The sequence below is a fragment of the Hyaena hyaena genome, unplaced genomic scaffold, assembly GCF_003009895.1.
Source record: "Hyaena hyaena isolate Hyena2069 unplaced genomic scaffold, ASM300989v1 scaffold_1537, whole genome shotgun sequence".
Taxonomy (NCBI): Eukaryota; Metazoa; Chordata; class Mammalia; order Carnivora; family Hyaenidae; genus Hyaena; species Hyaena hyaena.
The window spans coordinates 183135-200359 of NW_024082156.1; the positions used below are offsets into that span (position 1 = coordinate 183135).

A 17225-nucleotide genomic window follows, 5' to 3' on the forward strand; every position below is an offset into this window, starting at 1 on the left:
CCTGGATCTAAAAGCATACTTGAGGGGCGTGTGGGTGGCTCAGGTGGTTAAGCGACCAATTTCGGCTCAGGTCATGATCTCACGGTTCGTGGGTTTGAGCCCCGCATTGGGCTCTGTGCTGACAGCCACCTTGGAACCTGGAGCCTGTTTCAGATTCTGTGTCTCCCTCTCTCTCTGACCCTCCCCTGCTCACACTGTCTCTCTCTCTCTCAAAAATAAATAAACATTAAAAAAAAATTAAAAGCACACTAGAGTGGTCCGACTTGGTTTTGGGTTTTTTTAAGTTTTTTTTTATTTAATTTATTTATTTTAAGAGAGAGTGAGAGAGAGTGCAAACACGAGCAGGGGAGAGGGAAACAGAGGGAGGGAGAGAGAGAATCCCAACCAGACTCTGTGCGGTCAGCATGACATGGGGCTCAATCCCACAAACTGTAAGATCATGACCTGACCTATAATCAAGTGTCAGACACTTAACCGACTGGGCGCCCCAAGCGTCTGACTCTTGATTTTAGCTCAGGTCAAGATCCCCAGGTTGTGGGTTTGATGGACTCTATGCTGAACATGGAGCCTGCTTAAGATTCTGTCTTTCGTCCCTCTGCCCCCTCTCCTGTTCACATGTTCTCTCTCTTTGAAATAAAATAAAAATAAAAGCATACAGTCATAAAAACAGTATGACACTAGCATAAAATAGAGACCCCAAAATAAACTGTGACTTACATGATTGAAATGATTTTTTAAAAGGTTGCCAAGACCATTCAACGGGGGGTAAATAGTCTTTTCAACCAATGGTGCTGTGAAAATGGAATATCCACATGCAAATGAATGAAGCAGGACCCTTACCTAACAAAAAGTATAAAACTGAACTCAAAATAGGTTAAACATGTAAACTTAAGACAAAGCTATAAAACCCTTAGAAGAAAACATAGCAAAAGGTTCATATTAGATTTGGCCACGACTTCTTAGATTCACACCAAAGGCAGAAGCAACAGAAAAATATCCAGAGCGAAAAGGCAACCTATGTAAAGGGAGATAATATTGGCAGATCATATATCTGACAAGGGATTAACATCTAGAATGTATAGCCAATTCCTAAAACTTAAAAACAATCTGATTCAAAAATTGACAAATGACTTGGACAGTTCTCCAATGACACACAAAAGGCCAACAAACACGTGAAAAGATAATGCTCTGCATCACTAACCACTGTGGAAGTGCACATCAAAACTAAAATGAGATACCACCTCATACTCATTAGAAGGCTATATCAAAAAAAGCCCCAGGAAATAACAGATGTTGGCAAGGACACAGAGAAATTGGAACCCTTGTGCACTGTTGGTGGGGATATAAAATGGTGCAGTTGATGTGAAAAACACATCCTCCAAATATTAAAAATAGAATTCCCAAATAATCCAGCAATTCCACTTCTGAGTCTATAATCAAAAGAAATGAAAGCAGGGTATCAACAAGATATTTGTATACTCACATTCACAGGCATATTCAAAACAGGTGAAATATGGGATCAACCAAAGTGCCCGTCAATGAATAAACATATAAGCAAAATGCGTATATATAGGTAATAGATTATAGCCTTAAAAAGGAAGTAGACTCTGCAATAAGCTATAATATGGAAGAACCTCGAAGACAATATGCTAGGTAAAATAAGCTCATCACAGAGAGACAAATACCGAATGGTTTTGTGCATCTGAGGCACTGAGAACAGTCAACATTGTAGAGCCAGAAATTACAATAGTGGTTGCCAGAGGCTGAGGAGAGAGATGAACACGGAACTGCTGTTTAATAGTACACAGTTTCAGTTTTACAAGATGGAAAGAGTTCTGGAGATAGATGGGTAGTGGTGATGGCTGCACAAAACTATAAATGTATTTAATACCAATAAATGGTACAGGTAAAAATTCTTAAAATGGTACATTTTATGTTACAGATATTTTACCATAAAACAAATTTAGGAAAAAAGGATAATAATATATCCAATAAAATTCTCAACTTCTATTAGAAACAAAAAAAATTCTCAATCATTTTCATCTGAATTACAGACCTGTATTTAAAATACACAGGGGTGCCTGGGTGACTCAATTGGTTAAACATCCGTCTCTTGGTTTCAGACGATGTGTGTGAGTTCAAGCCCCGTGTCAGGCTCTGCACTGTCAATGCGGAGCCTGCTTGGGATTCTCTCTCTAAAATAAATGAACTTAAAACAACTACACAAACATCTACACCAGAAGTAATGTGAAGCCTCCTACATTTATAGAAGAACAAACAAGACGATCATACCTTTATCACAGGTGTTTTCACTTTCTGATTTCTCTACCACAGGCTCTAAAGTAGGTTCTCTGTGTTCGATTTTCTCCTCCACTTTCTCCCTTTCTTTCTTCTCCAACTCACATTCCTTTTCCTGTTCCTTGATCTTCTGCAGTTCTATTTCCTTTTCCTGCTGCCGTTCCAGTTCTTTCTCTTTCTCTTGCTTTCTTTCCTTTTCAATTTCTCTCTGTTTTTCCTGCTCTCTCTCCACTTCTTTCTCCTTTTCCTGTTGCCTCTCCTTTTCTTTCTCCCTCTCCTTTTCTCGCTCCCGCTCCTGTTCTTTCTCCAGTTCTTTCTCGCGCTCTCTTTCTTTTTCTCGCTCCCTTTCTCGAATCTCCTCTGTTGATGGTTGCTTGTCCACTATGCCAAGCTTTTCATCCAATCGTTTCAATTTCTCTGCACACGCTGCCTTCCTTTGTTCTTCCATTCTTCGCTCTTCCTCTTCGCGCCGTTTCCGAGCACGTTCCACTGCAGCAGAAAGTTCTGACTGCTGTCTTCTTCTCTGCTTCCATATTTCATCCTCATCTGGGACTTGCTGCTTGGGGGGGAAAGGGCCTGGTCTTCCAGGTACTGCCTGTCGGTCTGGAGGAGGATGCTGAAACATTATGATAAATTATCAGGTGAATACGACAAACTTATTTCCGACCAACACTGGACTTCCAACGTGAAGAGGGAAGGAAAAACTCCACAAAATGTCACAAATGTTCCTGATAAAACATGCATATTAAAATGCAAACAAGTAGCAACATGGGAAAAATATTAAATTCATAGTTCCCCAAACTAAGACCCGAATAATTATTTTAGCCATCTAACATTTTACAGAACATGTGCCTATTTATTGTGGCAGACATTATTGTTCACTCAGAAGTTACTGAATTACAAGCTCTCAACATGAATCTCAAAATCTAGACACAAAGGAAATTTGGAATGCGAGCACTTTTCAGAGCACCAACCGTCAGAGATGGAATGCCAAAAGAGGAAAAACAGTCCATAAAGGTGCATAACACTGTCACATGAACCCCCAGAAGATAAAGGTACCATTACAGAGGAAAAAGAGACAACCAGAGACACTAAATGAATAAAATGAGATACCACTATTTCTGACACTTCAAAGAAGGAAAGATTCCTTGAAATCAGCCTGCACAGTTTTCTACCATTAAACTGAAAGATCTAGAAATGTACACCTAGAACCCACAGTGAAATGTGGGAGATCACATGACAGACTGGGTTTTAACGATTTACTTTTCAACTGATGTGTTCTAAAACCACTATAGTCACTGCCAGCAACTATGCAGAAACAAGCAAAAAAAAAAAAAAAAGCACCTGAAGGGCTGAAATGTTAAGGAACTAAAAAAAAAATTCTTTTAAAAATACTGATTTTAATAGCTAGTAGGGGGAAGAAATCTTAAAAACCATGTAACCAGTCAGAATCCTCACAAACGAGAAAATAATGGTATGATGAAAACACTGGTCTATAATTAAAAAATATGATCCAGACTCTATCATTTATTAACACTGCTGTCTTAGGCAAACCACTTTATCTTTCTGGTGTTTAGTTAATTCATCTCCAGCTCAGAGATAAGCTACAAACACAAGATTATACAAAAGTACCTATAAAGTACCTATTTCACACAGTAAGCTTAACAGAGCAAACATTTTTTTAAAAAAGCAACTTCACTGAAGTAGAATTCACATAAAATGTGAAGCACATGTTATAAATGTAGGTTGGAGTAGGGGCAAATGAAACACTTGTATAATTACTGTCCTGATCAAGACAGTAAGGGATGCATGGGTGGCTCAGTTGGTTAAATGTCTGACTTCAGCTCAGGTCATGATCTCATGATTCATGTGTTCAAGCCTCACACTGGGCTCTTTGCTGTCAGCTCAGAGCCCACTTTGGATCCTCTGTTCCACCCCCAGCCCCTCCCCCACTTGCACACACACTCTCTTAAAAATAAACACTTAAAAAAAAAAAGACACAGCATTTCCTCACTACTCTATCGGTACCCCTGACCCCAAACAATCACTGGTCTACTTCTTGCAGTAGAGAAGCAGTTTTACCTCTCCTTAAGTATCATATATATGGATACATCAAGTTATATTTTCTTTTGTGTCTGGCTTCTTGTGCTCAGGATAATAGTTTTGAGGTGTCTATCATTTATTTGGTCCATTCTATTACTGGACAGTACTCTATCATAGGCACATCACTTCATGTGGGACAGACACGTGGAATGCTTCTAGCTTTTTAACTATGAATAAACAGCTATGGACATTCATGCCTAAGTCTTTGTGTAAATGTATGTGTTTTCACTTCTCTTGGATAAATACCAAGGAGTGGAACTACGGAGTCATGTGTTAAATATGTTTCACTTCATACGACACTGTCAAAATGTTTTTCAAAGTGATTACAAGGTTTTACAGCCCCCCGGCAATATATGAGGGTGCTAGCTACTTCATACCCTCACCAACATTTCGTGTCATCAGCCTTTTAAATTTTGGATGCATAATAAAATCTCCCTGAGGTTTTACTTTGCATTTCCCTAGTGATTAAATATTCTGACACTTTGAGGCCTCTGGGTGGGGCTCAGTCCTACTCCTGATTTCAGTTCAGGTCATGATCTCACTACTGTAAGATCAAACCCCACAATGGGCATGGAGGCTTCTTAAGACTGTCTCTCTCCCTCTTCCTTTACTCTTCTCCTGCTTGCATGCTCTCCAAATAAAACACAAAGGTACTGAACATCTTTTCATGTGGTTATTGGCCATGTGCATATCATGAAGTGAATATTCAAATCATTTTATTAGGCTATTTGTCTTATTATTACTTATAAGAGTTTTATTTTAAATATATCCCAATACATGTTTTTGGTTAAATGGATATTTTGTAGGACATATTTTTTCATTGTATTAGATTTGTTTTTCAAAGTCTAATTGACAGAGTATTTTTTCTTTCGAATTCATGCCTTCTGTGTCTTATCTAAGATCATCATTTTTGGCCCAAGTTTAAAGACTTTTTCTACATTTTTCTTCTGGATGTTTTAGTTTTAGTTCATATGTATATAAAAATACTATAAAGAACATTCAGTGGTTCAAAGGAAAATAACTGGTGAAGCTGATGGCGACGGTTGTGGTACGTATACCTATCAGAGAAGGATGGTCTGGGAAGGCCTCCAAAGTGGTAACACCTGAGCAAAGATTTTGATCAGAAGAACCTTTGGAAAACATTCCTCTAGTTAGAAGAATAGCAAATAAAATGTATATTTTATGTGTTTCAATAAACCTTGTGTGGCAAGAACAGAGAGAAAAGTAAATAAGATCAGGAGAGGAGACAGAGACCTTAAAGACCACTGGGAGGACCTAAGGAAGGAATCACCACTGATCTAATATACACAGTTTTTTAAGAGTAATATCCACTACAGAATCTGGGATGGAGTTGGAAGGTAAGCAGGCCACAGGAGTGGAAAATGAGACCTATTAGGAACCTACTGTAATAGTTCAAATAAAATATTAACAGAGGATAGCAAGTACTCAGTGTAGGAATATATTCCAAAGGTAGGGATGCTAAAATTTGCTGATAGATTAGGCAGGATGTCTGGTAAAAAAGAAAGATGATTTGTGAGTGACTTCTAGGTTTCAACTTGAGCTAATGGGTAAATGATAATGCCATTACCTAAGATCCGAAGCCCAGGGAAGAAGCAGGGTGGCACCTGTGTTGTGTATGGGGGTTGGGGGGAAGAAGTGTTGGTATGATTTGGACATATCTATCAGAAATCCAAGTAGAGATGTTGAATTGATCACTGAATACATGATTCCTGAAGTTAGGGTAGAGCTAAGGGCTATAGATACATGTATCTGAGTACCACCAGGAAATAGGTAAGATCCCCCAGGGAAAGGATATAGTTAAAGAATGAGAACACAGCCCTTAACCCTCCAAAAACCAAAGGTACTAAAGGCCCAGAAGAAATACAGATTGAAGAAAGAGAACAAAATAATGTGATCTCAAAAGTTAAAAAAAAAAAAAAAAAAAAGTCTTTCAAGAAGGATAGAGAGGTTAACTGTCAAGGGCTACTGAGATTAAGTAAAATGAAGACTAGAGGAGTGGATTTGGCAAAATGGAAATTATTACTGACCTTCAAAACAACAGGTTCAAAGGTATAGTGATAGATGAAAAGCTTAACTGTAAAGGGTTAATGAGAGAAAAACTAAAGATATTAAGTGTAAATAGCTAAGACAATTTTGCCATGAAGGAAAACAGAGAAATAGGGTAGAAAACTACAGGGGGCTGGAGGGCAATGAGAGTCAAAGGAAGGTTCATTTTTGTAACAGTTTTTTTAAGATGGGAGATAATATTACCGATAAGTGATAGAAGATGGGCTCAAGGGAACAAGTAGAAGGGCTTTGCTTAGTAGTGAGGACAGAAGTCAGAACAGGATGGACACTGAAAAAGGAAAAATGGTTGCTTCTCATTTTCTTAGTGAAATTAGGAGCATGCTTATTAGCTGAGAATGAAGAGCAGAGGAAAAAAGAGGAAGATACATGAGAGCTGACAAGGTAAAATCTGTAATTGTTTCATTAAACTTATAAATTAGAAACATACACTGAAATCTTACCATTAAAATAAGTAAAATCAAGTAATACATACAGACCATTAAGAAGCATTTAAGATTTACCTGCTGTGCAAGCAATTTTGGAGGTGGTGGCAGGTGTGAACATGGTCCACGTTCCTATTATAAAGGACAAGTACAAAATAATCAGATAAAGGAGATCTACTGGAAGTATTTCTGAACACAAACTCAATTTTTTTTATTAGGACTATAAGACTGCAAAAAGTAAACCATTTTCATCCTTTTCTCTTTTTCTATAAAAGAACATTGCTCACTGCAAAATAAATTTACAGTCTATAAAATCACTCTGACATTTTATATGATTAGAATCTATGAACTTTGCAGAAAGTAGAATTTTAATGTATAAATTCTGAAATTCTACCACAGGTTATGTGATTGTGTAGTATGCCTCTAATTTTAAAACTCTATGTTAGCCCTATTCTTTTTCTGAATTTTTTTTCTAATGGCAAACTAAATGTATGTGATGTACCTAAAGAAAAGAAACATCTAAAGCATATTGGAACTAACTATGATACACAGACTATTCATTTGCTAATATATACCTCAGTGTCACAAACACACACAAAAGATAAAGACATCAAGATATGGTATATGATATTCCTCTATTCTTTCAATTATCACTGCCCATGTTAAGCCAGTAAGTTAAAAAATCACATAAAACATATATAAGAAATAAAACAAAAACTTGAAAAATATTTTTTCAGATTTCACAAATTTAGTCCTCAATGGCTAAGAATAAAATTCACCGGGGATGGGATAAGTGGGGAAGGGGCATTAAAGAAGACACCTGTTAGGTGTGTAACACCTGTTAGGATGATCACAGGGTGTTATACATGGGGGATCAATTACTGGAATCTACTCCTGAAATCATTGTTGCACTATACTAACTTGGATGTAAATTAAAATTTTAATTAATTTTTTTAAAAGGAATAAAATTCAAATTTCCTTGTATAGCATACACTTAACAACTGTTACACAGCTCTTGTACTCCTCTCCTATCACAAACTACTGTGGACTTCTAGAATGTGCCAAGCTTTCTCATGCTTCTCTGCTCTTGTCCCCATTGCCTGAAATGTCTCTCTTCCCTTTGTTTACTGGGTAAGTGCCACTTCAAGTACCAAGTCTTCTGCAAAATCTTTTCCAGAGAATTCAGTAAGAACTCATTTTGTACACTGTCACACTACTTATCACAATGTTCTGCAACTGACATCTGACGTCTTTTCTTTTTGTTTTAGAGTCTGTTAATTACCTACTTCTACCTCCTTGAAGAAACCAGTTCCTCCATAGGTTGTGTATGAATTCAACAAATACATGCTGAGTATACTATGAGTTAAGTGACTCTCTGGTTGACAGCCCTTTCATATTCCCAGCTTACACTGCAGTTTTTGCTACATCTTAAAGTAGGATCTAGTGTGTAACTGTTTACCCACGTATTTCTTTTCTTTAACAACGTTCTTCAAAATGGTTCACACTAAATAGAATTCTCTACTCCTTATGTGTTATATCCCATTTCACATGAATAGTGACTAGGATTTACAAAGTATTCAGTAAAGCATAGAGCATTTAGCATTGTTAGTTTGGAAAAACAGTTTTTGCTTCCACTTTGATAGGGCCAAACTGTTGTAAGGAAAAAAAGTGAAACTTTAGTTTCTACTTGATAATTTTAGCTACTGTATTGACCATTCCCTGCTAATATGCAAAAAAAAAATATTTATGGTTTAGATCTAAACTCTTCAAGACAAAATACAGTTTCATTTTCCTAATTCTTCTTCCAACTTCATGATTACAAGAGTAACTCAACCAGAATATATGCAGTGGCGAGGACCCTGAGTCCAACAAACCTGATTAAAGGACGGTCCCTTCCCATAAGGACCTTTTGATACTGACGGCTGAGCAGGTATCTGAGAAGATGATTTAGTGTTGCAAGCTTCATCTCCTTCTTTTCGGTTTTCAGTGTTTTCAGAGGCTTTTGAACCTTGATCCTCACTGAGAAATCAAAATCCAGGTGAAATGAAAAGTAAGTGGACAGACTATACCATAAGTAAAAGCATTTTGTCTATATAAAAAAGACTGTTTCCTATGGTTTTAATGTGGGACAGGGGGAGTATATCAAAGAATGAGATCGTATTGTGACCTGGTGGTGCTAACTCATTCAATCAGTAAATATATACCATATATCCATAATGTGTTGGGAACTGGGTTTGGCCAGTTTATCTCCACAAGGTATAAAGTGCAGTAGAGTAGCTATCAATATGGACATACAACTTGAGATACAATCTGGCAAAGGAATTATACTCCCACCATTTTCTATCACTCCCACCCAAAAAGTCTCATCTAAATGCAACTGAACAGGGGCACCTGGGTGGCTCAGTCAGTTAAGCGTCTGACTTCAGCTCAGGTCATGATCTCACATTTCGTGAGCTAGAGCCTCATGTCAGGCTCTGTGTTGAAACAGCCTAAAGCCTAGTTTGAATTCTGTGTCTCTATGTATCTCTCTCTGTGTCCCTCGAAAGTAAACATTTTTAAAACAGTAAAAAATAAATAAATGTAACCATATAATACAATTAATACCGTATTCTAATGTATTCTGATTTAATGAAAGAGGGAAGTCAGACTATGGTATTTTCTAAAATCACAAGTCCCAGGTAGCTCACAACTATCATGAAACATCAGTGTATTATAATGCCATGGCTAACAAAAACAAAAAACAAAACTATACCAACATGTGCATGCAAGCTCCTTATATTTTAAGAATCTGATTTTTATGTTAATAACCCATATATTTTTTAACTGTGATGTTCCTATGTTAGAGAAGAGATTAAAAACTTGCATTGTCTAAACTTAAATGCTGTGTGAAGTTTAGAAAAAAAAAAAAAAATCAAAGACTTGGTTAAAACAGCTATAGTAACCCAACTTATTTTTCTCCAATTTTGGAAATATGAATCAGTACTAGCAAGTAACAAGTTGGAAATGGTCCGTGATACTGTCTTTCAAAATATCTCTGATTAGGAGGCCAGAAGCTAAATGTCTTCTTTTTTTGTAAATATGTATTTTATCTAGAAACAAGAAACAATCAAACTTTAATTTCTTCATTAGCCATGCTTTAAAATAAAAAAAATTGGCTTGTTATTCACCTTCCCACTCAGCATGTTCTTGGAGTAGAATGTAGGAAATTTACACAAAAAGAACAAATGCCTATTAATGAAGCCTCTCTGCTTAAATGGATGTTATATCAATGAATTCATACTGTTACCTGAGGAAGGTATAACAGCTTACCTGCTGTTTTCTTTAGGACTACTACTTCCTTGCTCGTCGTCATCGCTGAAATTCAGCTGTTCTGTATAATCTACTTCCATCTGAGCACCTATTAAATTAAAGAAAACTCAGACTGACTGTTTAAAAACATCTAAAAACTAAAAATGCTTAATTTATTTGGCCTCTTACCTGCCCAACCTTCATCAGCTTCAGCATCTAGGTTATCAAATTTATCAAGCTCCTTTAGTTCTGATGCACTAAGGATGGAGGGCCGTTCAGGCTCAGAGGCCCATGAAGGAGGTGGGCCCCTTCCTCGAAGGCCTCTAATGAACAAAAGGTGATGAGGGGAAGGGATACAAAGTTTTAATGATTTTAAATTAGGTAAATATGAAAAGATTGGAATTTAGGTTCATTTCAATTCAACATTAATATTTTCTATTCCATGATATACAAAGTATTTTGCACTTGGCATGTGTTTGAAGAAATTTTAATATTAGTTAAAAATTTAGGAAAATATTTGATATCATTCTTTTCCAAGTATTTAATAGAAGAAAGTGGGGGTTTTTTAATCTTAAATAAAACAAACATCTTAAAGAATAATATGGCTAAGACTCATACTAATATCAAAATAAAGAATTTTAAGAAAAATCATTAAGGAAAATGCTCATCTTACATTTAGCCCAAAAAAAAAAAAAAAAAAAGATGACTCACTTATAAAAGTGAGTCAATTATTTGTTCCTGGAAATTGTACTCTGAGATCAAAATAATGAATCAATCATCACAACCTACTCAAACTCCAGAAAATCTTAACGAGCATATGTGTGCTGGCAACTCTAATCATTTAATAGTCTTACTTGTTTGTTTCAGATAAAGAAGGTGGAAACCTCATAGGCCCATGAAGAGGAGGATATGCCATCCGTGGATACTGCTGAAACATCTGAATGAAGAAAACAAAATTGATAAATTTTATAACCAAGTGACATGTATATATAAAAAAGAGATCACTTTACCTAAACCAGAGATAATAATTTATAGAAAGAAAGGTTAAAATAAACTATACTATGAATAATGAGTTTGTTATCAGCTGGTATATATATTACCATTCACCTTCCACAAGCCATTTGTAAGACTGCTACTTCCACCAAGACTTTGCAAATAAAGGTAATAACTAGGACACATCCTACGAAGAACTTGTTATTCTATTAGCAAAATTACATAAACAATTAAATAGATTGACATGAAAAACCTAAAAAGAAAACATGCATGCACCCCAGAGAACTGCAAAGCTTTAACCAAGTTGAAATATTTCAAAGGAAATATTTCACAGTAATGTGGAGTAGATAAATTCAAGGCAGATTTACTGGTAAAGAGAAACTCAGTCCAGATAAAAGTATGGTCCACAACCCAAGAGAGTGAGGGAGGAGGCAGGTAGGGAGCTCCTTGAGAGAATTTCTATGGGTAGGACATAGGTGGATTCTGATTCAAGTTACTATATAGATAGTTATCTCCAACTGAGGCCCAAAGATGATGCTTTCTATGGGAACTTGGATATGAAAGCTAAGTTTAGGAAAAGTTATAAGCTAGATTATGAAGACACATCATAAGGGATTTATCCTATGATTTGGAAGGGAAGAGATGATGTCAAGAGGTGCTTATAACCAGGTCAAAATATTTATAAGAAAGAAGAGAAAAAGAAAGAGACATAAAGAGAGAGGCAGGCAGATACACTATATTACATTAATACATGATTTATATCCTGAAATAGATTAGCTTTTCTTTAAAAATAAATGTTAGGTGAAATAACTTTGTGATTGAGGAAAGGCTATTTAGATCATGCTATCTAAAGAAGAAACGTCTAAGTCGGGTTAGAGCAAAGTTAATTAAATTAAGCACAGCAGCTAAAGCTCAGATGGGAAGCTTTTTGTCTAGGGAACACTCTAGAGAATTTTCTTACATCATCTTGTACTGAAGTCAGCAAAAACACTGCTGGAGGCAAATGTTCATACATAAAGTTTTATTAGATCTCTCTTCTGCTAATTTGTCAGGCACAGATAATAATTTCATGTGGTATTATATGTTTAATTTTGGGGAATCTGCCACAAAACTGTATAAACAACCTTAAATTCTCAATATATAGAAATGTTTTGCTTTAATGTTTATTTTTGACAGAGATGGAGAATAAGAAGTAACCAAAGATAACAAGATTCCTAACAAAAATATCAACCAATTCCAAAGAACAGATCTCATCTAGATCATAATTATAAGATAATCAAGGAAATTAGAACACTGATTCGATAAAAAACTTTCTTTTTAGGTGTGATAATGTGTTGCGGATTTTTCTCTGGGTCTTTATGTTTTAAAATCCAACCTAGGGGGTGCTTGGGTGGCTCAGCTGGTTAAGCGTCCGACTTCAGCTCAGGTCATGATCTCACAGTTCATGGGTTTGAGGCCTGCGTCGGGCTCTGTGCTGACGGCTAGCTCAGAGCCTGGAGCCTGATTCAGATTCTGTGTCTCCCTCTCTCTCTGACCCTCCCCTGCTCATGCAGTCTCTCTCTCTCAGAAATAAATTAAAAATTAAAAAAAAAAAAAAATTTAAAATCCAACCTAAAATACATATACATGAAATGAAGTATCTAGGATCTGCTTCAGTAATCTGAGGTGGTGGGAAACAGGTAAAAACAAGATTGACCACAAGGTGATAAATACTGAAGATGGACAGTAGGTATAGAATAAGGGAGAGGTTCACTGTACTATTATTTTCGTTTTTATGTATGTTCAAAACATTGTACAATAAAAAGCTAAAAATATAAAGGTATGTTTATATAAAAACTTAGAACAAACTCCTTAGGCAGTCTAATAAATCCTATGAACCTCTTGTCAGAGAAATGGTTTAAAAGTATTATCTACAGGGGTGCCTGGGTGGCTCAGTCGGTTAAGCGTCCGACTTTGGCTAAGGTCAGAATCTCACGGTTCGTGGGTTCGAGCCCCGCATCAGGCTCTGTGCTGACAGCTCAGAGCCTGGAGCCTGTTTCGGATTCTGTGTCTCCCTCTCTCTCTCTGCCCCTCACCCACTCATGCTCTGTCTCTCTCTCTCTCAAAAAAATAAACTATTAAAAAAAAAAGTATTATCTAAAATACAGAGCACTACTAAATAAATAAATAAAAACACAGAGCACTAGGAAAGATAACAATTATGCTAAAATTTTGTTACTACAATGTTTAAAAAAACAAATTTGACATATGGTAATGTATGTGCTTCATTAAATAACAGGTCAGTCTACCCATGGGTCTTATAACTTTTTTTTTTTTTTAAGTTTATTTCTTTACTTTGAGTGGAGAGGGAAAGGGGCAGCGAATGAGGGAGAAAGAGAATCCCAAACACGTTCCACATAGTCACGGCAGAGCTAGATGCGGGGACCAATCTCACTAACCATGAGATCATGTCCTGAACGAAGCCAGATGCTTAACTGACTGAGCCACCCAGGTGCCCCTACTAACTACTCTAAAGTATTGCTAAGTATAATTATTTTGCTATATCCAAAACAATATGTGATATGAAAATACCTATGATCCCTATAAATGATAAAAACTAGGGTACTCCTGATACTTCTGTGATTTGCTTCCTGCATTCCTAATCAAGAAAATGCTAAATTCTAGTTAGATGTTAATGCAAATAAAGACCAAAATTTTCCCCACTTCAGTTCTCTCCTTGGAACCCAGACCTTATTTAACGTCTTGCTTCTTCAACAATACTTACATAAGGAGGCATCATAGCTCTGTACTGGGAAGCCAGAGCAGGCTGCTGTCCATTCAGTTTAGCCTGTGGAGGACCACAAGCTATCCTCTTTTCCACCACTTTGAGGATGTCACTTTGTTCTGATGTTCCAGCTGTGCTTTCATCCTGGCCAGAGGGCTTTTCATCTTGGTCAGATGTTAAAGGTGAGCCAGCAGACTTCCCACCATCTCTCCAACAAGCAACATCTGGCATGGAGAGAGAAAAGACATTAGAAGAAACAAACACCACCTTAGAATTCAAGGCCAAAGTTAAAAGAAAAAAAAAAAGGGAATTAAAAAAAAAACTAAAAATGGGAACACCATGAAATCAAAATAGGCACATTTCTAAATTGAATAAAGTAACACACACTAAAGGAGCAGTGAAAATCGAGTCTAGGCCCTACTGCTTTCCAGGTGTTTAGGTAATCAAGAACAGTTGCTTGCAAAGCAGAGCAAATGTACCTCAGAGGGTGCCATCAAAAGCAATACTGGGGATGGGGAAGAAAATATTAGAACTTCTCTATCAAGCTTCACGGATATGTCATATAGAGATTAAAGTCACTGTTGGATCCTGTCCTGAAGAAAGAAGGGTGGGAGTTCTATAGCTACAGTGACACTCAAATTTGTTTTGGGTCTACTATGGCTAGTTACATGTACCCAAGGAGCAAACTGAGTGACTACAGTATTTGGTAGTTAGCCTCCAAGATGCCCAAAATGCATTTTTATCTCCTGCTATTCACACCCTGTATAGGCCCCTCTGACAATGAACTAGGACTGGTCTGTGTCACTTACAGAATAAAGCAAAGGTAATGATGTGTCTCTCATGAGATTAAGTTATAAAAAACTGGGCTTCCATCCTGGGTGGTAACAGTCACATCTGTCTTTACTTTATCCGGGGAAGCATTGCTGTGAGCATCCCACATAGAAAAGAGAGCCTGGGCCAGTAGCTCCATCAAGTCAACATTAGATGACAGCTTCACTACAACTTTCCTGAGACAGGCCCTGAGCTAGAACTCCTAGCTAAGCAGCTCCCAGATTCCTGGCCTTCACATTCTATGTGAAGTAAGTCCAGTTCAGTCTCTTGTTTCAAGCTGCCAGACTATTTAGCAACAGATAACTGGTGAAAATTGACTGAACAAGAAAAGAGTAACACAAACACATCTATTTCTAATATAAATGCATCAATTACATAACAGCAATTAAAAATAAAAATGATTTACCCAGACCAGACACAAAATAAGCTGTTAAGAAATATGAACTGTATCAGGTTATCAGAAACACAGATTTATAACAATCACTGAAAAGAGAAACCTTCCCATGTATACAGGATTAATTGAGCTATTTGGCAATGACAAGAAACTAATACAATTCATTTAAAAATCTCAAGGACTTTATATACCTATTTTTAGTTTTTGCTTTATAATGTACAGAATACAACTATCTCCCACTATCCTAATTTATTTGGTTCTCTGGTTTGAGTTCAGAAAGCAAGGGATCCTTGAATGTTAACCAGAGTAAGCAAATAAAGGATATAATTTACAGATAAATATTTGCATATTGGGGAGGTTGGCTCACAATTTTTACTATTGTAAAAATGACCATTATTAATGTGCAAAGAACTCACCCAGGCATCTTGTTAAAATGAAGATTTTTTATTTAGTGGGTTGGGTGTGAGGCCCAAGATGTGTATTTCTAGACTTAAGTTCTTAAGTTCTACCAATGCTGTGCATGTGAAAACCACACCGGAAGACAGCAGTTACTGTCTTTCAAAACAGCCAAGTCACACATAACAATAATATTAGACAGGAGATTAGATCATAAAATAAAACACAAATATAATCTCATTCACCATTTTTATTAAATAGCAAGTATTCTTACTTGGGGGACGTAAACTGGGCCCAGGTCCATAGTTGTCCTCATTCGCTTCTTTTTCTTTTTTTTCCTGGTCCCCAGCTGCCTGCAGGCTGGGAAACTCTTGCTGAAAATGACTATTCACCTGGATTCCTACAGATTTTTTTAAAACATTAAATGAAACTCATACTCAAAATAATGAAAAAACCCTCCCAGGATAGAGGTCTCTGCATTTCTCTGATAAATTATTCCATTTTTCAGTGATGATTGTTTATATCCATGAAACATTAAATTTTATTTAGAATTAGAACCTCCTGGAAAGTTAATGAACAGCCACGAGGAGATAAAAACCTAAGAAAAGATCCTGCCAGACACTGTTCAGGACTCACTCATTAAAGACGATGAGGTGAGTGAGGGGAGTGTCACTCTTGTTTCTCTTTCATCAGGACTCCTTACATTGTCAAAAAGTCAAATTCCTTGGCTAATAACTCTAAGAATCAGTTCAAATACTACTGAAATAGAATATATAAATAAACACCGCAAGTATTCACTGTGAGGCTAAAATGCCTTCACTGAATTTACAACTGATATACTGGTTACAACCTTCCTCATCACCCCTTCACCCATCCATCTACCTGCCTGCCTGCATGCATATTTATACACTTCTATAAATTAAAAAATCTAGTTGTGTTAGTCTGAGGGCCTGGCTTTCCCATACAATGTTTTATAGATGTTTCCTGTTGTGCAAGTGGGAAACTTACATTTTGGTGGGGAGTCCATCATTCCTTAAAAAGGGGGGAGGGTATTACTGCTACTGTGCTTTATGGATGATACTATCTCTTCTCTACCATGGAATCAGGAGCAGCAGGTTTGAGATAGAAGAGGTATGGGGCACACATGGTGATGAATATGGTTTATAGCAATCTACACAATCTCTGGGTCCTTTGATGCCTAACAAGCTGAAAGGTAGTAGGGTAAAGATAAAACAATGTGGAACAGACGGTATCTTAAAGACTGCCTTTTAAATTCCTATCATTGGCTCAAATATGGGTTTTGGCACCGAAACTTGGCACCCCAAGAATTGAAAAACAGACGCTTTTTAGGTCTGGAGTATATCCTTCAACAATGTTCTCCGCCCCTGCCAAAACATAATAATCTAACCCTTATCTTCTGCATGGCTGCTCAGTAACTATCAAGCCTAGCCAGTTTCCCCAGCTAATGTCCACTTACCGTCTCCTTGCCCACCTTGCTTGTTACTGGCCCAAGATTTGGGAGCAGGTGCTACTTCTGGGGGAGCTGCAACCCCAGGTTTTGGCTGTGCTGGTGGAACTTCTGGTGTTCTTAAAAAAAAACATGAATCCATTATTTTAGACACTATATGTTCAAATAAAATAAATACTG

General features: G+C 36.9%; 1 protein-coding gene across 4 annotated transcripts in view; it reads right to left on the reverse strand.

Moving 5' to 3' along the window:
- PRRC2C (proline rich coiled-coil 2C) overlaps positions 1-17225 on the reverse strand; it is a 95741-nt gene that overhangs the window by 48685 nt on the left and 29831 nt on the right. For all 4 annotated transcript variants that reach the window (XM_039224033.1, XM_039224031.1, XM_039224032.1 and 1 more), the window contains exons 4-12: positions 17055-17164; positions 15852-15977; positions 13957-14180; positions 11054-11136; positions 10389-10522; positions 10221-10308; positions 8786-8930; positions 6990-7043; positions 2293-2914 (exon numbers count right to left, since the gene is read on the reverse strand). In XM_039224033.1, the coding sequence (XP_039079964.1) occupies positions 2293-2914; positions 6990-7043; positions 8786-8930; positions 10221-10308; positions 10389-10522; positions 11054-11136; positions 13957-14180; positions 15852-15977; positions 17055-17164 (1586 nt within the window). The remainder of the gene's footprint in view (positions 1-2292; positions 2915-6989; positions 7044-8785; positions 8931-10220; positions 10309-10388; positions 10523-11053; positions 11137-13956; positions 14181-15851; positions 15978-17054; positions 17165-17225) is intronic.